The 20,938-nt window shown below is 51.0% G+C and overlaps 1 protein-coding gene across 1 annotated transcript in view; it reads right to left on the reverse strand.

Annotated features, from left to right (window-relative positions):
* The window catches only part of NRDE2 (NRDE-2, necessary for RNA interference, domain containing), a 44,830-nt gene that overhangs the window by 10,978 nt on the left and 12,914 nt on the right, over nt 1-20,938 (reverse strand). Inside the window, exons 2-8 of the mRNA XM_065940157.1 lie at nt 19,645-19,756; nt 17,560-17,793; nt 13,876-14,025; nt 6,659-7,109; nt 4,810-5,215; nt 3,330-3,463; nt 1,755-1,875 (exon numbers count right to left, since the gene is read on the reverse strand). Of these exons, the coding sequence (XP_065796229.1) occupies nt 1,755-1,875; nt 3,330-3,463; nt 4,810-5,215; nt 6,659-7,109; nt 13,876-14,025; nt 17,560-17,793; nt 19,645-19,756 (1,608 nt within the window). The remainder of the gene's footprint in view (nt 1-1,754; nt 1,876-3,329; nt 3,464-4,809; nt 5,216-6,658; nt 7,110-13,875; nt 14,026-17,559; nt 17,794-19,644; nt 19,757-20,938) is intronic.

Consider the following 20,938-nt stretch of genomic DNA (forward strand, 5'->3'; position numbering starts at 1 on the left):
GTGATGATGAGAATGTTCTAATTCTGTGTGATATGGTAGCCACATGTGACTTGCTGGGCACTTGAATTGTAGCCGGTAGAATAACTGAATTTCAAATTTTATTTCAACTAATTTTAATTAAAACAGTCATGTGTTGCTAGTCGCTACTGTATTGCACAACACATTCCAGAATGCTAAAGGACATTTAATGATAGCACTGCTTTAGGTTTTCTTAAGCTGCCAGAATTTCTAGCCAGTGGCCCTATGATTATCATGCATGTTCACTTTTTCTTTTAAAGAAAGAGGCAATTCAAGATATCCTATATTTTATTTTGTTTCCTAACCCTGAACATGCAGAATAAAAAAGAGTCTTCCACTAAAGTTCAATATTTAAAAATAAACAGAGTATGTAAAATGGTACGGCCACCCAGAAAATAGTCTGGCAGTTTCTTATGAAACTATAATGCACTGACCATAAGACCTAGAAATTGTATTCTTGGGTGCTGATCCCAGAAAAATGAAAACCTACATTCAGACAAAAACCTTTACACTAATGCCCACAGCAGTTTTATTCACAAAAGCCAAAAACTGGCAATGACCCAAGTGTCCTACACTAGGCCACTAGAGAAAGTACGGCACAGCTATGCCACGAACAAAACTGATGATAAACGCACAATGTGGAGAGATCTCGTGGGGATTCTGCCAAATGAGAAAAAGCCAATCTTCAAAAGTTATACAGAAAACAAGTGTCGGTGAGGATGTGAGGACATCGGAACCCTGGTGCGCTGGTGCTGAGGATGCGAAATCGTGCAGCTGATGTGGAAAAACTGTGTGAGGTTCCTCAAAGAATTAGAATTACCACATGAGCTGGCAGTTCCACTTCTGGGTGTATTTCCCAAACAACTGAAAGGAAGGACTCAAACAGGTATTTGCACATTCACGGTCCGAGCGGTACATTCACAACTGCGAAAGGTGAAGCGATGCGTCGTGTGTGTGATATATGCACACGGTGGGAAATCATTTAGCCTTAAAAAGGGGAGAAACACCGGCGCGTGCTACGCGCCGTGTAAGCCTCGAGGACACGAGGCTAGGTCCGCCCAGCAGCACTGACTGCGCCTGCTCAGCGCCCGGGCGGGGCCGGGGCGGGGCGAAGCGGGAAGCGGGCTGGGGCCGCTGGGGGAGCGGACGGGCTGGGACGGACGCTGGTGCCGGGTGACAAGCGTCCGGATGTGACTAATGTCCGAGCTGCATCCTTCAAGATGGCCAGAATGGTAAATTGTGTGTGTGTGTTTCACAACTGAAAAGGGTCACATATGAGTCCCTGTATAAACAGGTGAGAGGACACAGAAGTGAAGGGAAACGGAGCCGGGATTCGCGCTGGGGTGGCCGGAAGGGGGCGCGCGGGGGCCTCGAGGGAGGCGGCGCGGCCCGAAGCCGCGGGGTAAACGCAGAGTGCTGAGCAGACACAGGCGGAAACGAGCGACGCTGCGGGCGGACCCGCAGCGACTCCGCGCCGGGGCGGCGGGGGAAGGGTGCACAGAGCCTCCCGGAGCCCTTGCCCCCCAGCCCCTTGGCGGGGGTGGGGGCCGCTTCAAGGTGTCTAGGGGAAGAACAGCCTGCGCGCCCTGGTCTTTCCCGCGTGCATTTCTGACGTTTGGGGACCTGCACCACGTTCTTGAGTCACTGGCGAATCGCTTACACACATAAACAAGCCAGGAGGATGTAAACACCCCGCGAGGAAGGGGCAGCGGCCTCTGCGCGGAGAGGCGCCTCACCTGGGCTGACGGCCACCCAGCCGCCCCACTCCTGCTGGTGCATCCAGGCTCTCCAGCCTCGGGCGCCCTTCTCCCCGGCCCGGGGCTCGCCGCTGTCCCAGAAGGGCTCAAAGAACTCCACCTGCCGAGGTGTAAAACATGGAGGTTAGCCGCCACGTTCAGCTCTGTGGACTCTGCCACCGAGTCCCTACCGTCTGTTGGGAAGATGTATTGAGGTTCGGTCACGTGCTCCAGAGTATTCGAAGCCTCATGCGCCGTGGACCGGTCCTGGGCCAGGCTTCAGCCCAGGGCGGCGCCCCGACCCTCGTCAGCAACCCCTCCCATCACAGAGACTGTCACTCAAGGGGTAGGGATGAGGGGAGCTCTGACCCCGACCCCTGACCACGCCCGGCTCTGCAAAGAGACTGAGTCACTTCTGTAGTACAGCCCGTTCTTAAAATAGCAAAACACGTCTTAAAATAACTGTTACCTGGCTTACTATACTAACAATCAGTTATGTCAATACTAACTAATATTCCTGAACCCAATTTTGTCCAGAAAACAAAGGTTAAAAATAATGATGATAAAAACAGTTTTTGCAGGCCATTCATGAAAGCTCCACAAGATGGAGACCTCAGCCTGTCACAAAAGACCTTGAAAAGTCCACCATAAACTGAGATACCCTGTCCATCTCCTACCAGACCTTCTTCATCAAGCAGAAAACTGAGTTTTCTTAAGTGGAAAAAGGGAAAAGGTTTTCTTAAATCCCTCCCCTACCACCCAAATTAGGATCAGTGTTGACAAAGCACCAACATGTAATTTCACTGCAACTTCAGCCAAGGTCTTAGGTGGAGGAAAGGGTAACCCGGGAGAGACATGAGATGCGGGTTAGAATGCAGAGGCAGGAGAGAGGACCCGCGGTTTAAAAGCTATGATACGACTTCCCTGGTGGCTCGTCTGTAAAGAATCTGCCTGCCAATGCAGGGGACACAAGTTCGATCCCTGGTCCAACAAGATCCTACATGCCTCAGACAGACAACTAAGCCTGTGCACGACAGCTCCTGAGTCTGCACCCCAGAGCCTGGGGTCACGGCTCCTGAGTCTGCGCCCCAGAGCCCGGGGGTTCTAAGTACTGAAGCTGAAACACTCTAGAGTCCCCTGTTCCACATCAAGAGAAACCACCGCAATGAGAAGCCCAAGCACCACAACTAGAGAACAGTCTGCACAGAGACCTAGTCAAATAAAATACAGAATTATGAAAAAATTTAAAAAAAATACAAGGCATGATAACTGCTTCCCTGGAGGTGGGTGGTAACTAGCATTTAAACAGGGGCTGATAGTAAGGGGGAAAAAAAAGACATCAGTGAGTCTTTATAGCTGGGGAGGTGGAGAGAGCATCTTTCAGCTCTCAATGCTTCACTACTTTTATGACGGAATTTTCCTAGGATTGCCAGGATATTTCCGAGACAACCCTCAACTGATGTAAGGAGGATATAAATATTTTGAAAATACTACCACCAACTCCTATTACCCACACCCCTCCCTAAAAGCGGGAGGGGCGGAGACAGAAGCCGGGGACTCAGGCTGGACACGCACCTGGCCTCTGGTGGGCAGGCCCTTCACGCTGTCGGGCTTGAAGAACGTGAAGTCGACCATGGCCTGGAACAGAGAGACGGCCTTCTCGGAGTGGCCCGCCTGCCGCAGGAAGTGGCACTGCTGGAGGAAGAGGGCTGAGGGCGGGAGAGGAGAGGGGACAAGCCTGGTGAGCACCTGGACGGGGAGAGGCCAGCTCCCACAGCCTGCAGCTCGGCACCCGGCCGTCTTCTCCCCGAACCAGCGACTGTCGTAGCTTCCAGTTGGTGAGACAACCAGGTCCTGACTTTAAAGGACCCAAGTAACATACTGCAGTCATAGTACATTTATTCTCATTTTTAAAGGAAACAGCCACAGAGTACAAATAGTAACGATAAAACAAGACCAGTGGATGGTCTGAATATTGGTTATCAAGTACCCTGAGCTCATTATTATGAGAAAAACACTGGGAAAAGGATGGCGCAGTAGATTTTTTTTTTAATCAGAGAGCCAAGCTCTGTACTCAGTTGATCACTAGATGGCATTATTCACCAGCAATTTCCATCATAGACTCAGTCCTGCTGTAAACAAATCTGGGTTCCATGTCTGAAATTTTCAGTTCATTTAAACTGTGGTTCAATTCTCTCTACAAGATACCATTAAGCTGTTTGAGCATATCAACACATAATATCAGACATGAGCCCCTTTAAGGCAGTGACGCAAATGTTTATTATTTCTAGAGCAACAATATATTTGTTCTATCTTTAGAAATTAGTAGCAATATTCAATAGCAGGGATTTGATCAAAGAACGCCTGCTACTGAGTCAGACCCTGAGCTAGGCCCCCCTTACAGCTGACAGGCACAGCCCTCCCGTGAAGCAGGCATCGGCTGCTGTTGCTGGGGGAGAAACCACAGCGCACACACGTTAAGGACCTGCCCAAGGCCACGCAGGAACCTGGGAGGGCAAACCCAGCGTTCAGGTCAGGAGCGATGCACTCCAGTGTAACACGCCCTCTCTGGGATCTCATTACCGGACAAAGTGTGTAACACAGTCTAGTCTCCTTTGGGACCTACTGAAAATGTTAACAGTACAATGATACCAGTAACCTGTATCTATCAGTGATTTCCAGCCAGCCAGGGCACCCTGCAAGCGTGACCGCCTAAGCCCCCACAATGGGGTCAGATGTGGGCATCTCAACAGATAAGGCCACCAACAGCCAAAGCAGTTAAGAGACTGCATTTACCCGAATAATAAGTGGAAAAGTTGGAACTTCTAGTCTGGCGATATTTTCCGAACTGTACTGGCTTAATGCCTTCCGCTGCCCAGAAGGTCGGGGGGCGGGGGGGAACCCGTCATCAAAAGGAGTCATAATACCCTTTTTTAAGCATCAGTTTTATCAACTTTGACTTTCCTAAAATAAATCAAAGATAAACTATTTTCAATGAAGCCAAAAGAAAGACCCACCCCTCCCACGTCACTGGACTGGGTCACTGTCTTCTTACCAAACATGGCCTCCTCGGTGCCCGGCAGCTCAGGGTGGGAGACGATGCTGCCGTCCCTCACGGCAGACAGGGTGCTCAAGCACTTCCCGTAGAGACTCTGAATTTTTGATACGGAGAAGGTGCTGAACTGGCTCTGGCAAAACAACAGGTATTTCTGCCAGAGGGCTGTGTTGTTGGGATGTAAGAAGATCAGTTTCTGCCACTCTTTGAGCAGAGTGGCGGGCTCCCAGAACTCGGCACAGAGCTTCAGCTTGGCGAGCTTCAGGTCCACACTGCTCGGGTTGCTCTCGATGGCCCGCTCCAGGATGGCCAGCTTCTTCTCCAGGACCAGCCTCAGGGACCGCTTTCGCGTCTCCGGCTCTCCTTCCTCCACGGCGTAGAGGCCCGGACTTCTCATGACCTCGTCCTTGACAACAAAAACACCCACTCACACAGGCAAACAGACCCGGGGGCCCAAGGTGTCGGCGCTGCTCAAGGAATGACTTACAAGGCCCACAGGGCTGCTCACTCCACACAACCAACTGCTCTTTGGGTTGGTAGCTCTGGTCTTGTGTTTGGGGTTGGGAGTTTAGTCGGTAAGACATGTCCGACTCGCTGAGACCCCATGGACTGTAGCCCACCAGGCACCCCTGTCTATGGGACTCTCCAGGCAAGAATACTGAAGTGGGTTGCCATTTCCTCCTCCAGGGATATTCCTGACCCAGGGATCGAACCCCCATCTCTTACATCTCCTGCACTGGCAGGAGGGTTCTTTACCAATGGCACCACCTGGGAAGCCCTATCCACTCTCTTATCTCTTCAGAGTCCCTTGGACTGCAAGGAGATCCAACCAGTCCATCCTAAAGGAAATCAGTCCTGAATATTCACTGGAAGGACTGATGCTGAAGCTGAAACTCCAACACTTTGGCCATCTGATGCAAAGAACTGACTCATTTGGAAAAGACCCTGATGCTGGAAAAGATTGAAGGCAGGAGGAGAAGGGGACGACAGAGGATGAGATGGTTGGATGGCATCACCAACTCAATGGACATGAGTTTGGGTAAACTCCGGGAGTTGGTGATGGACAGGGAGGCCTGGCGTGCTGCAGTCCATGGGGTCGCAAAGAGTCGGACACGAATGAGCGACTGAACTGAACTGATTTACTTACTTATTTACCTGGCTGTGCCAGGTCTCAGCTGCAGCTTGTGGGATCAAGTTCCCTGGCCAGGGATTGAACCCGAGCCCTCTGCACGTGGAGCACCGAGACTTAGGCACTGGACTACCTCGAGAGTCCCCGTCATTTTAAACTTAGATTTCTGTATCAATAACTAGCAAGCAGTGTCTTGAAAATCTTTTCTGAAAAGCCGATTTTACCAATAACACAGCCGAATGTGGGACAAATGTGGTAATTACATAAGTGGTTCCAAAAATAAGTGGGACAAAGACAGAGCCACGTATTTTAGAAAGGGAGCTGGTAGCTCTAGCCACGTCACTACCGACCACCCTGTGCACTCCGAATGTTCTCTTGAACTTCAGGAACGCTTCCCCGCTGCGTGGCGAACACCCACCCCCTTTCTGTTCACAGTTCACCATCTCCTGGAGGCTGTTTCTTACTCCCGAGTGGCCAGTCACCCCCTCATTCCATCCCCAGCTTCTACGTCACAGCATGTCCTGCCCCAGACTGCAGCTACCCCTCACACAGCAGTCTTCACCACTGGGCTTTGAGCAGACTCAGGGCGAGGGCTCTACTCTCACCTTTAGAGGTCCAGCACCAGGGTTCCTCACAGGAGCTCAACAGTCACTGCAGGGTACACCAGTGCCCAACATTAGCCATCATTCCCAGGCAGGAGAGCTGGGACATGATGCCTACCTGGAAGGCAACAAAAGCCATCCACAGCTCCGTGTCCCGAGGGTCCTCCCGAACCTTCCTGTTAAACTCCTCCACCCTGGCCTTGAGGAGCGCGCGCTCTCGGTCGGGCTGCGAGTCTGGTGGCCTGGACTCCTGCTCCGAAGGACCCTGTCCCTGTAACCACTGCGTTGTGGCCTGATCGTAAATCCCCAGCGGGTTCAGCCAGCTGGCGGGAGGGGGAGCCGCGTCGTCCACGCCCCCCACCGGGATAAAGGAGAGCGGCTGGGATGACGGAGCTGCAGGCTGCCTGCTGACGGAGAGGCCGGCCTCGCTCATTAGCCCCACGCTCTTCTTGGTGAAGTAGCGCTCAGTGTGCTTGTGGGAACGCTTCTTTTCTGTGGAAGTTCCCTCCCAAGACACACACTGCTTCTTCGGGTTGAGGCCGAGGCAGGAGTCTCCTTTCCTTTTGTATCTAATGTTTGAAAAAGAAAACAGGTTACTGAGAGAAGGCGCACACTGGCTCCACAGACCGAAGGCCCAGCAGACACTCTCGTTCTGCCAGTGAAGTTTACGTATTCAAACTCATTTTCCCTTCAAACTGTTTCTACTCAGAGAAGTTCTAGGACTTTTCCTCTACTGTGCCATTCATCTACGTCTCAGGAATTTCAGATCACGCCTGTCTCCCAGACCTTAGTACCTATGCTCCCCCAAGCTCTGCTCAGCGTGTCATCGCATCCCCTCAGGCCACACCGCGTGTGACGGGAGAGGGGACGCCATCGTCTCCCCCGAGCTCTGCACAGCGTGTCATCGCGTCCCCTCAGGCCGCACCGCGTGTGACGGGAGAGGGGACGCCACCGTCTCCTCTGAACTCTGCACGGCGTGTCATCACGTCCCCTCAGGCTGCGCCAAGTGTGACGGGAGAGAGGACACCATCATCTCCCCCGAGCTCTGCACAGCGTGTCATCGCGTCCCCTCAGGCCGCACCACATGTGATGGGTGAGGGGACGCCATCATCTACCCCGAGCTCTGCACAGCGTGTCATCGCGTCCCCTCAGGCCGCACCGCGTGTGATGGGAGAGGGGACGCCATCGTCTCCCCCGAGCTCTGCACAGCGTGTCATCGCGTCCCCTCAGGCCGCACCGTGTGTGACGGGAGAGGGGACGCCACCGTCTCCTCTGAACTCTGCACGGCGTGTCATCGCGTCCCCTCAGGCTGCGCCAAGTGTGACGGGAGAGAGGACACCATCATCTCCCCCGAGCTCTGCACAGCGTGTCATCGCGTCCCCTCAGGCCGCACCACGTGTGACGGGAGAGGAGACGCCATCGTCTCCCCCGAGCTCTGCTCAGCGTGTCATTGCATCCCCTCAGGCCGCACCACGTGTGACGGGAGAGGGGACGCCATCGTCTCCCCCGAGCTCTGCTCAGCGTGTCATTGCATCCCCTCAGGCCGCACCGCGTGTGACGGGAGAGGAGACGCCATCTTCTCCCCCGAGCTCTGCACAGCGTGTCATCGCGTCCCCTCAGGCCGCACCGCATGTGACGGGTGAGGGGACGCCATCATCTACCCTGAGCTCTGCACAGCGTGTCATCGCGTCCCCTCAGGCCGCACCGCGTGTGACGGGAGAGGGGACGCCATCATCTACCCCGAGCTCTGCACAGCGTGTCATCGCGTCCCCTCAGGCCGCACCGCGTGTGACGGGAGAGGGGACGCCATCGTCTCCCCCGAGCTCTGCACAGCATGTCATCGCGTCCCCTCAGGCCGCACCGCGTGTGACGGGTGAGGGGACGCCATCATCTACCCCGAGCTCTGCACAGCGTGTCATCGCGTCCCCTCAGGCCGCACCGCGTGTGACGAGCGAGGGGACGCCATCGTCTCCCCCCAGCCTCATTCTTTAGTAAGGACGCTGAGGGCTCAGGTGACACCGGGTCCTCTGGCTCCTGGAGGGCCCTTTTCCTCTCTGCTGTCTACTTCAGGAGATAACAGAGAGGTCTTAGGTTCTTTTTTTAATTCTGAGACAAAGTGTGTCAAATAAAATTACATTTGGCTATTTTCTACTCTACAGGAAGAGAGGCTGGGTTCTAAAACGCTTTTATGGATCGTGTAGGCGTCCCCGGAGCTCCAAACGCATGACTACGGAGTATCTGTACAAAGCTGAAGAAGACAGGGCCCTTTGCCGTGTGTGCGCGCTCCGCAAACAACCCGACTAGAACATCTGCAAACGACCTGAGCAGAAACGGCAGGAAAGACACGCGCGGCCGACAAGCACGGAACAGGCGGGCAGCCTCGTCGGCCACCGAGGAAAGGCAGGCGGGAACCGTCAGGCGCGCCCGCGCGCAGCCCACCGGGGACAGGCCGACGGACACCCGGCGAGGGGCCCGCGGGGGCCGGGCCTCCGCCCGCTGCGGGGACGTCAGCCGGCACAACCGCTTGGGGAAAAGGTCTGGCAGTTTAAAAACACCTAAACACAGACCTCACCCATGGCCTAGCAATTCTATTCCTAGGTATTTACCCAAGAAAAAGGAAACCACAATCTACACAAAGAGCCGTGCACAAGTGCTCTCGGCAGCCGACGCGGGAGGACGCCCAGGTGCCCGACAGAAGGGGCAGAACGGCGGTGCGGCCGCGGACGGGCACGCCCGCCAGGAAGGAGGAGTCAGACACGGAGGGGGGCGCGCTGTCCGCTTACGTGCAATTCTGAAACAGACGTGACCGCTGACGGAAAACACTCAGGACGGCGATCCTCTCCGGGGGTGGGGTGTGGACTGAGTGGAAAGGGGCCTGAGGAAACTGCAGGAGGCTGAGGGCCGGGTGGACCAGGGACGTGCGCCCTGTGCTTCCAGCCGCTGCCCACCGCTCGCGTCCCTGCTGAGCCCCGCCTCGGGTCAGCCAGCAGCAGCGGGACGTGAGACCCTCGCGGGAGCGCAGACCCCACCGCTCGCGGCCCTGCTGAGCCCCGCCTCGGGTCAGCCAGCAGTAGCAGGACGTGAGACCCTCGCCGGAGCGAGGGCCCCACCATGCAGGCGTCAGCCCGAAACCACTCCCCTCACCACACCTCTGTCCGTGAAAACTGGTTTCTGGCGCCAAAAAAGATTGGGGACCGCTGCCCTAAGAAACAAGTGTTAAGTTAAAAACGAGTTTTGTTTTCCCTATTTACTATTTTCACTGAAAGTCAACAGTGATTTAGATATTCAAGCGATCTCTTAAAAAATGGTTGCTGAGTTATCTGACTTTAAAACTGTATTTTGAAAAGGTGATTTTAATAGCTTCCTTTTGCAGCAAACTAGATGAAGATGATACAGGAGAAAAAAGCATGCAGCTATTAAGTATCAACACTCAGATAATGTGCATATGTGTTACGCACATTCATTTACATACCCTGGTTTTAAATAGCTGATAAATAGCTTCAGGCTTTTCTCCCTACTTTTAAGCGTTTCTTCATACCACTAGTTTCAGAAAACAACCATTTTTATTGATTTCAAACCAGCTCACTAGAAGTGTCCCATAATTTATTTAACCATTTCTCTGTTGTACATTTAGGTTCTACCCAATTTATCACTTATTATAAAATCTAAATTACTGGACCAGGCCTAGGATGTAATTTAATGCAATAGTTCCCCCCAATAAAGGCACTTTTCCTATAAAATCCTTATCAAATAATCAGCTAGTCTTCAGTTGAATAATTCCAGAGGTAGGAATACCCATTTTGTTTGGAGGTTTAGTGAATGATATCAAATGTATCTGTTATAAAACCAGACATAGGCACTTAGGGGCTTCTCAGATGGACCTAGTGGTAAAGAATCCACCTGCCAATGCAGGAGAGGCAAGAGACGTGGGTTCGATCCCTAGGTTGGGAAGGTTCCCTGGAGGAGGGCCTGGCAACCCACTCGAGTACTCTTGCCTGGAAAATTCCACGGACAGAGGAGCCTGGTAAGTTACAGTCCATAGGGTTGCAAAAGAGTCGGTCACGACTAGCAACAGAGCACACACATTAGGCATTTAGTCACCAGGAGAAAAAAGAGAGAGAGAAATGAAAAGAGAAAACAAGAGAGGACAAGGGCTTGGGAAGTGAACGTGTTTAAATCAAGTGCCCAGTTCTGCCCTGAGTCCACTCAGCGGGTCTGGGTCCTGGAGCGAGCTGGGCTGGGCACCACAAATCTGTCTTTCCTTTGGCGAATTCAATTCACACAGGCCTTCTCAGAGTCTTGACTGCCTTGGTCCAAATTCCAGCTCCTTCACTTACTAAGCTGGGTGACTGTAATCAAGTTTTAAAAAACTGTTTGTTTGCCTCAGTTTCCTCGTCTGTAAAACGGTGACCATAACAGTAATTTATGTCGCAGAATTGCTAGGATGATCAAAAAAGTTTATATATGTAACGGGCTAAGTCATACAGTAAGGACTAGATGAGTTTAAATTATCATTATTATTTCATACAACTTGGCTCCTAAACAAGAGCCAACTATTTCAGCTGGTGGATAGCCAAAGAAAAAATAAACTCTTCCAAAAATGGCAAAAAAAAAAAAGATAGCTGAACTTCACTGACAGTGCATTAGTCCTAGGGAACTTTCCGAAGGTAACTTGGACCCGTTCCACACTAACTTTAGAACCTGACCCCTGTTTACCACAATGCTTCAACACACTGCACGCCATTACTGGGATGCTCACACTCTTAGATCTGCTTTTATGCCGAGCCAAACTTCCACTCACCGGTCCTGGTGCTGCTTCCCAAGTTACACCAGACTCTGCCAACCCACCTTCCCAAGTGCAGCAAAGCCTACAAGACGAAGACCGTGTCCCTGACACAGGCTGGTACCCACAGCCCTCACCCAGTCCTCGCATGACGGTCTTAGCCCCGTGTCTGCTCACTGTCTTGTCAAAGCTCGTAGTTTGTCAGGATCTCTCTTAACAAATGTGAAAATTCAGGGCCTGACCACCGTATTCCCACCGTCCTGACCAGCTCAGCGTGCCACGGGACCACCTTCACAGATCAGGGTACTAACAGTTGTATAGCTGTTACTCTGGGCAAGACTTTACCCAACTTGAGCTTTAGCGAATTACTACGAAATCTCACCAATGTCCTACACCCCTTGGAGTAGTCTCTTTGCAGTTTAGATGAAATAAAGTTGTCTCTAATCACTCTCTTCCTCAGCTCTGGGCCACTCACCAGCAGAGGTTCAAGAGCCACTCTCTGTTAATATTGCTTCCTTTTTTTAATCTAGTACTAGATAGTAAGCCTTTATCTTTGCACACCAATTTCTAATTCCTTATCAAATATTTCTGATATTTGAGTGTGAGGCACAGTAGGAGTTACAATTGCCAGTTTACAAATGAAGACACAGGGGCTCAGAAAGGTTAAGTCAGCGGTCCATTTTTGGCACCAGGGACCTGTCTCCTGGAAGACTTTTTTTCCATCGATGGGAGGGATGGGTCAGCACTGAGGAGCAGCAGACGCTGTGCTCACTCGCGCCCCACCTCCGGCTGTGTGGTGGGGTTCCCCACAGGGCACAGGGCCGCCCCAGGAGCTGGGGACCCCTGGGTTAAGTGACTTGCCTGGGATATGGTACTAGTCACTGGCAAAGTCAGAAGGAGAACCAGCATCTTCTGTTTCCCAACCTAGAAAATGTTCAACCACAGAACCCATCTCTTCCTTGGGGATGGTGGAAGAGCATCAGAGAAGTACAGGCGTGAATCCCAACCCTCTTACTTCCTGGTGTATGACCTCCTGAAGGGATTTGCATCCCTGAGATTCCTCTCCTGGCTGGGTAAGGTCAGAGAGCCTCCTCCTGGAGCAGCTGGGAGCCAGCAGGCTGACTCCAGCAGCAGAAAAGCACAGGCTGGCGCTGCCCCCTCTGTGCCCTGCCGGCGTTCGCAGGGTCGCCCCTCGCTGCGGCATGACAGACCATGGAAGGCTTCAGGGAGCACTGGTATCACTCCAAAATACACACACTATAAACATGAGGGTCATTAACCCCGCCTCGAGGCTTCAGGAGACCGTATGCAGACACAAACATGCAGCAAAAAATAACTGATGTCAGCTCATCATGAAGGGAATTATCGCCGGGGTTGCTTATGTGGTGAGCTACAAAGTCACGCTGAGTGACACCCTAATTAAAAGGCGGAGGGGCGCCGAACGGATGGGAGCAAAAATTTAAAAGGTAATCAACCCATGAAGAACGATCACCAACTTCAAGGCCTCCTCTTGGCCGTGTATCCCGTGATTCTCTACCTCCAGTTTTCACTGCCTCCTCGCTATTTGGGAGCAAGAGGCCGTGCATTATCGCTCACTATGCCCTACAAGGCACCAAGCGTCTGAAGAGCGTAGAGGGTTCAGCTGCTTCTGACTGACAGAGAGGAGAGAAGCTGCTCTTCTGGAGAGCCCCTTTCCACGGGCGGAGAGCTCCTTTCCCGCGCCGTGCTGGCTCCTGCCGCACAAGGTGAGGCTGCTGCACCCGCACAGAGGCCGTCCTTCGCTGACCGCGCCCACCGGGGCCAGCAGCGCGCCGAGGAGGGCTGTCTGTGCGGGACAGCGGTCTGCCTCAGACTCGGCGCCGGCAGTGTGCACGCGCCAGTCCCGCCCCGCGTCCTCCCCCACACACCCCCTTCCCCGTGGGGTCCGTGTGTCTGCTCTCTACGGCTCTCTATGTTTCTGCTTTGCAAATAAGATCATCTATACTATATTTCTTGATTCTACATATATGCGTTAATACAGGATAGAGAAAAAAGCTTAAACTCATCGCTGAAGCAGATCCCGTCACCGGTGTTTACGATTACCTGGTGACATATGCTAGAAACATTTTGAAAAAGTCATTATCATTTCATGTCCTTTTTTAAAATGGCATGCGTGGGGGGCGGTTTGGATAAATAAAAGGCTTTTGTAACTTTTAAGCAAGGCATATAGATTAAACCAAATGATTTATGGATAGTCACAATCGGTTCAAGGTAATTTTTAGACCCATTCAATCCACAAATATTCATTGAACACCTACTGTGCCACACACTACGCCAAGTACCATGGCTGAATAAGATTAATCCAACCTGGATCCTGATCTCCAGGTTTAAGCTTTTATTTTACAGTGTGAGATGGCTCACCTTCTACTGTGTATGCCTGAACAAGTGAACAGTGGGTAAAGCTCAACAGTCAATGGGGGGAGTCGGGGGGACGCAAACAGTGCTGAGAGCTCACAGCAGACAGAAGCCCCCTCCCACCAGTGACGACCAGAGAAGCACGTCGAGACACACACCTGGCAATATCTCCTCGGTAGAGAGACTTATACTCCCAGTTGGCAGGATCCGGCTTCTTATCCGTTCGGAAGGTTTCTCCCGTCAGAGCCTGGATGTCCTCAAGCCAAACACAGTGACGTCCGGCATCCGCGGCGGCATTATTTTCTTGACTGTGGCACAGAGGAGGGTGAAGAAGGAAAAGAGAGCGACATTTAGAAAACCCCCAGTTACATACTTCACGTCTCAGAAGCGTGAACGTGAAACGTGTCAGAGCCCTTACGGCCTCGCGCACACCTCCTGCAGACGATGTGTGCCCGCCAAAAAGACGGGGCCGGGCTCCTGCTCTGGAAAGTGCGTTAAAGTACAAAGTGAAGACTGTCTTAAGTGACACTTTACCAAAAAGAGAAGTCAACTGATCCCAAAACTAAACATGAAAGATACAGGTGTCTTTAAAAAAGAACAGTAATAATTCATTTAAATGATCATAACTTGACTTTCAAACACACTTACACACAAGGTTTCTTCTTGAAAGGAAGGAAGAAAGAAAAAGAAAGAAAGGAATAAACGAAGGAGGGAGAATAAGGCTGCCCTTACTTTGCCTAATTTATCTGAAAGTGCTCAGATAATTGATTTCAACTCAAAACTTAACAACAAAACAAAGCCGCAGCTCTGACTGCTTCAGTTTCCAGCATTGCTAAGACGCGGTCCCAGGCTCCTGTTTACATCTGCGCTCTATGCAGGGCGTTCTGCCTACACACGGACCTCGACCTAAAGGGCAGAGAGTCCACTGTAAAACAGGACCCTTACTTATCACTTTGAACCAATCTGTGACATGGCAGAATTTCAGCTCAGACACAAAAAGAACCAGTTCCCTAGGAGTCAACTAAGAGGCGGGGAAAGGTTTTTCTGGCATCTAACATCTTTCTTCCTCTAAAGAAAATCATCCATAATGGTCCTGACAAAAGAGGCTGCCACAGGAGTCACAACAGCCATTAAGTGTTGTTCCATCTTTGCTTTCTGGCTTCACCCAGATAGAAATCAAGATTCTCCAGGCTTCTAAACCATTCCTGGCTGGGAACACGAGGGCATGGTATTCCAGGGATGCAAAGTAGCTACTCAATAAATATTTGCAGGATGATGCATCTCGGGTTAAAATACATGGTGAGGTTTAACTCACACCCCTCCAGAACAACTGTGGAGGGTTTTCTGATGACAAAAGTCGAAATCAGCAGCAAAAGGGATAGAAGGAGACCGGTGCATTCCGGAAAGAGATGGAAAGCCAGCTGGGGGTGGGAAGGGCTGGCTGCAGACCACGCCTGGGGAGCAGCGAGCCCTTCACGCCTCCCCTCCTGGGTCCCATAGTCAGGAAGCACGATGCAGTCTGGGCTGTGCGCCGGAAGGAAGTGCCACCACCTGGAAGTGAAGAGGAGCTCACCCTAGGACACAGAGGCTATCAGTAGCTGCGGGGGGCTGTCCCTGCCCACCCTGGACTCAGAGTCCCACACAGGACACACGCCCCCAACTGCCCCCAGGCTGCTTTCCTGACCTCATGGGAGACACTCACGACTCACTAATATCTTAGCCCCTTGTCTAAATGGAAACAAGACCTCTTCCTGGTCGCCTTCCCAGGAAGAGACTGCACAAGTGAGTAGTAAGAATGAAAAAGACAAGGACAGCCCGCTCTGACCTTCATGGGGCCGTTCTACAAAATACCAACAGACTCAAAAACGCTGTCTGGATCACATAGCTGCCAAGAGACTGTAAAGATCACTTCTGATGTGGTTAGGCACAGGCTGAAAATAACTATCTTTCAAATTTCTTATGGTTGCTTCTGTACAGTTTCAGGAAATCCTTTAAAACTCATTTTCCTCAGTCATATAAATAAAAAAATAGACAAATAGTTAAAGATGAGTCTTTGGAACACACAGCAACTAATGTATTTTGCTTTGAAGACATACTAAAAAGCAAGAACATCAGTGATATATTCATTCACTCATTCACACTAACAAAAACGTACTTTCGTGTTTACTAAAAGTACAGGGCATCAGGCCCTGTGCCAACTGCCGGGGGGACTCGATGGCAAGCCAGGCGGGAGTGGCTTCTGTCCACGTGCTGTTGTTGCTGAGTCGCCCAGTCGTGTCCGACTCTGCAAACCCATGGACAGCCGCCCGCCAGGCTCCTCCGTCCATGGGACTCTCCAGGCAAGAATACTGGAGTGGGTTGCCATTCCCTTCTCCAGGGGATCTTCCTGACCAGGGACCAAACCTGCGTCTCCTGCACTGTGGGCAGATTCTTGACCACTGAGCCCCCAGGGAAGCCCTCCTGCTCCCAGAAATCCAGCCCGATTTGGAACCTCATTGCTGGACTCCTTTATCTCTTCCTCTCTAGGGTCACAGGTGCAGCACCTGAGAGACAGAGTGGGCTAAAGAAACGCGGACCCTCTGAGCCCCGAGGCCCGCAGCATTCTTCAACGCGGCTCTGATGACGGAGGACCCTGGGAGGCACGGTGTCTGTGTCTCTGATGGAGACCACAGGCCCGAGTCCAGAGGCGCTCCAACCGGAGCTCACTGACGTCACGGGGGCTCCTAAGCACACAGCAAGAACAGACAATCCCTGAAGAGCTGCAAAAACCTTAACAGCACTAAATTTTTTTAAGTATGCCTTGGGGAGGATTTAAAATTTTCTCTCGTCTAGACCATACGAACAAAGAGAAGAAAAAACAAGGTAAATGAGGAATAATTCAAGTAGTTTCACCACATACCACCTGTCCCATGTGTGGGCAAAGTGCCCCTTATGCAGGGGGACGTTAGACTAAGCGGAGAGGAAAAGCCATGACGGGGGCTGATCTGCAGCGCGCCTCGGCCACTGTGGTCAGGGGGGACGCGGGGAGAAAGGCGGGGGGGAAAGGCCCCAAGGGGAGGAAGTGCTGCGGTCAGAAGCCACTCCGCACCTTCAGCACAGCGGCTGTAAACAAACGTGAGAGGAGGACAAACGCAATGACTATTTTCAGGGCTCTGCTGACCACAGGCAGACAGAGAGAGGGTGTGTCTGGAATACACACGGGGTTCTGTTCTTACACTCCTTTCCACGACGGTCTCTCTCGGATATGAACGGCTCCCTGGGCGGTGCAGCGGGGCCCCGCTGCGTGTCCCCCCACACGACAGCTCCCATCGCTCACCCCCTCCCTGTCCGTCCCTGCCTTCACCGCCCGCGTGGCAACCAGGAGTCTGTCCTGTGTCTGCAGACGGGTGTTTTGACGTGAGTGACTGGAAGAAAGATGTATCGAGAAAGAGAAAGCTAAGACAAGTTTCTTACTCTTCACAAAAGTGTAAAACTAAGCAGCCAACTGGCCCACATGCCCACTGTGAGGCCTATCTGTCATCTTTCAAAAATCCTGTAGGCTTTTTGTCTGAATCAGATTTGACACAATCATTGCTGCACCCAGATAGCATTTGTCAAATAAAATCATGGCCCTATTTTTTTAATGAAAGTTTTCTTTTTTTTTTTCCTTTCTTTCACTGACCTAGTGACACAGCTCTTTCTGGTTTTTTTTTTCTTTTCCCCCCAATTTTACTGAGATATGTATTCACTCCATTTTGATTGAGTGGCTAAATCACCATTCAAATGTCTCACTTGTGGCAACAGGGAAGGGAGAAAAATCCAAGATTTGAAAAGCCATAAACATCTGGGAACAGAAAACCTACTTCGGTTTCTCTGACGCCCCCTTACTGTCTCTGATGCCTCCGGAAGGTCGGTCCCTTTCAGAGCCGGCGCCCGGCTCAGACCCTCGGCTGCCCGAGCGCCCGCGCCTGCTCCTGGCTTCCCTGTGGCGCTCACGCTGCCTTCTCTTCTTTTTCTCTTTCTTCTTTTTCCTGCCTGCTTCTTTGGGCTTTCTGTTCGTGTCGCTTTCATCTGAAGGCTCTGATTTTAGAGGACTCCTGTTTGGGAAGGTCAACATTAGAATTATTTTCAAAAGAGAAATAGGGAAATAATATGCAAGTAAACAAACATGCAAAAGGCAATTCTCCATAAACATCCACTCAGGCTTACTATTTGCTCATACATTATACAGTACCCTCCTGGCTTATACTTACCTTGGAGATCTAAAAGTTGGCTTATAAATTTACCTTCAAGATTTAAGAGTTGGACCTAAAATAACATTGGCTGAAGAGATTCTAATCTTCATGGCTTCTAAACCTATATTTTCATGTCTATACATTCTTAATCTACCAGTTATCAAATATAGTATCTTAAAAAATCTACAAAAGGTTTATTTTCAGTCCTATATATTATGCCAGGATGTTCTTAAGGCCAAAAAGAAAAAGAAAATGGGTTTAAAGTTGGTCCCTGTTTTTCAAAGTTAGAATGAGCTCTTTCTCATTACTCCCTCTCATGCATGAACTAGTCTCAATTTCTAAAGGCTTCCCACACTTTTAGGTTACATCATATTAATGAGACCATTTGGTCTATATTTGTGAGGGAGCTCATCTCTCAGTCCAGTGATCCGTAACAAAATTCTTCCAAAGCTGGGTAGAGATGTGTGCCTTTGTTTTCCCCAAAGTTTTCATGAGATTTTTATCCTATGTTATTTCAAAACCTATTTTTGCATGCAACTTCCACCTTTATGCAACTAAAGAAATATCTGAATTACAATATTCTAAAGGTGACTAATGAGGTTAATAAAGTTACTTAAGAATCACAATGATGCCATTTCCCTCATGGCCTAATTATTGGCAGTAACTGTGTCATGTACTTGCCACTGCAATGCAAAGGGGGAAAAAAAAAAGGATGATCCGTAGAGAGTGAGGTAAGGGAAAAACAGTCGAAGATCCGTTACGTTTAAATCAGAGCGTTCCACTTAACCCTTTCATCGCAAGGTTCTCTAAGGGTCACTCTTCAAGCTGAGCTACGGGTGGTGTGCTGACAAAGACTGAAAACCCGCCTATCAAAGAACCACCGTGGGCTTCCCTGGTGGCTTAGTGGTAAAGAATCTGCCCGCCGATGCAGGAGACATGGGTTCAATGCTGGTCTATCAGCAAAGATCTCACTGCCAGGGAGCAACTAAAGCCCGTGCGCCACAACTCCTGAGCCCACGCTCCAGAGCCCAGGAGAACCAACTCCTGAGCCCACGCTCCAGAGCCCAGGAGAACCAACTCCTGAGCCCACGCTCCAGAGCCCCAGAGCCCCAACTCCCGAACCCATGCTCCAGAGCCCCAGAGACCCAACTCCCAAACCCATGCTCCAGAGCCCCGGAGACCCAACTCCCGAGCCCACACTCCAGAGCCCAGGAGAACCAACTCCTGAGCCCATGCCCCCGAGCCCAGAGACCCAACTCCCGAATCCACACTCCAGACCCCCGGAGACGCAACTCCCAAGCCCACGCTCCAGAGCCCCAGAGCCCCAACTCCCAAGCCCACGCTCCAGAGCTCTGGAGACCCAACTCCCAAGCCCACGCTCCAGAGCCCCAGAGACCCAACTCCCGAGCCCACGCTCCAGAGCCCCAGAGACCCAACTCCCGAACCCACGCTCCAGAGCCCCGGAGATGCAACTGCCGAGCCCACGCTCCAGAGCCCCGGAGACGCGACTCCCGAGCCCACGCTCCAGAGCCCATGGGCCGACAGCCGCTGCTCCACAGCCAGAGGAGCCACTGCAGTGAGCAGCGGGACACCGCCCCTAGAGAGGGGGTCGTGCCCTCCGCAACTACAGAAAGGCCTGCGCAGTAATGAAGACCCAGCACAGCCAAGGGTAAAACAGGAATAAATACAACCATTAAAACAAACAAAATCTACCTTGTCAGTGGTGACCCTTCAGAAACTGGGGCTTTGGTGGCCTCTTCAGTTTGTCGGCTCAGAGATGTTATGGCTCCAACACAAAAGCTTGGGTTGCTCAGCCAGTCTAATTCTGCACACGGGCAAAACGGAGAAAAGATGAGTGAAATTAGCTCAATGGGCTTTCTCACGCTGGGAATCTATCTTACCAGCTGACATCCTAATTCACAACCAACATCAGCCAGACATTCTGAACTCCACAGAGGCTGAAGAGAACCCATGAAATTCTTATTTCACAGGGCATGGGGCTTTAACGCACTCTAAAATATTTAAGACTGAAATCCTCTTGTGATATTGGGCTGCAGCTTAAGCAAAAGCCACATAACAAGTGTGGCCTAAAATGCAACGAGACTGTATGTATTCCATCCACAAGCTAATGAGCATAAACCTCCCAAAGCATTAGATTTTCCTGACCCCAAATTTTATTTAGACAATTCTAAAAAGTTAAAAAAAAAAAATGCATAAAAACCTATCATACTTAGTAATACAGAAGATTCAGGTATTTTTATTCTTAAAAAAATTACAATGTTCTATCTTAGTATAGGTTACTTTGACCTGCTATACACTAACTTTGGACTTCCCAGGTAGCTCAGTGGTAAAGAATCCACCTGCCAAGGCAGGAGGCGTGGGTTCAATCTCTGAGTCAGGAATATTCCCTAGAGCAGGAAATGACAACCCACTCCAGTATTCTTGCCTGAGAAATCCCTCGGGCAGAGGAGCCTTGCAGGCCGCAGTCCATGGGGTTGTAAAAGAGTTGGACACAAGTCAGCAACTAAACAACAATAATCTTAGTAGAGGAGCTTAACATAAGCTTTCCCTTATAACAGTGCTCTGTGAAAACAAAAACGGAAGGTGTCAACTTTTTAAATGAATGCTAAAATTATATAAGATATGAATAATGATTATCTCTGGGCAGTGAGGTTAAATGTCCAAAATATTTCTTCTTCCTGCTTATCCATACACATCTGACTCTTCTACAATTTACAATTTCTAAATTACCTATCTTCTAACATTTAGCAGTCTTGGCTGGGAAGGAAGAAGAAACATGGGGTGGCATCGAGGCGGCCCATGGAGGGCAGGTACCTCGTCCTGCTCTGTTTGGGAGCCAGGGTATAATCCCATGCTCAGGAGAGCACCCTCCCCAAAGAAGCCCACGCCTGTCATCAGTCATTCTCTAGCACCCGCCTCCTGCCCCCCCGACCCCCCCTCCACCACGAGCCCTAGGCAAGCACCGATCTACTGTCTATAGATTTGC

This window comes from Muntiacus reevesi, chromosome 7 (assembly GCF_963930625.1).
Source record: "Muntiacus reevesi chromosome 7, mMunRee1.1, whole genome shotgun sequence".
NCBI lineage: Eukaryota > Metazoa > Chordata > Mammalia > Artiodactyla > Cervidae > Muntiacus > Muntiacus reevesi.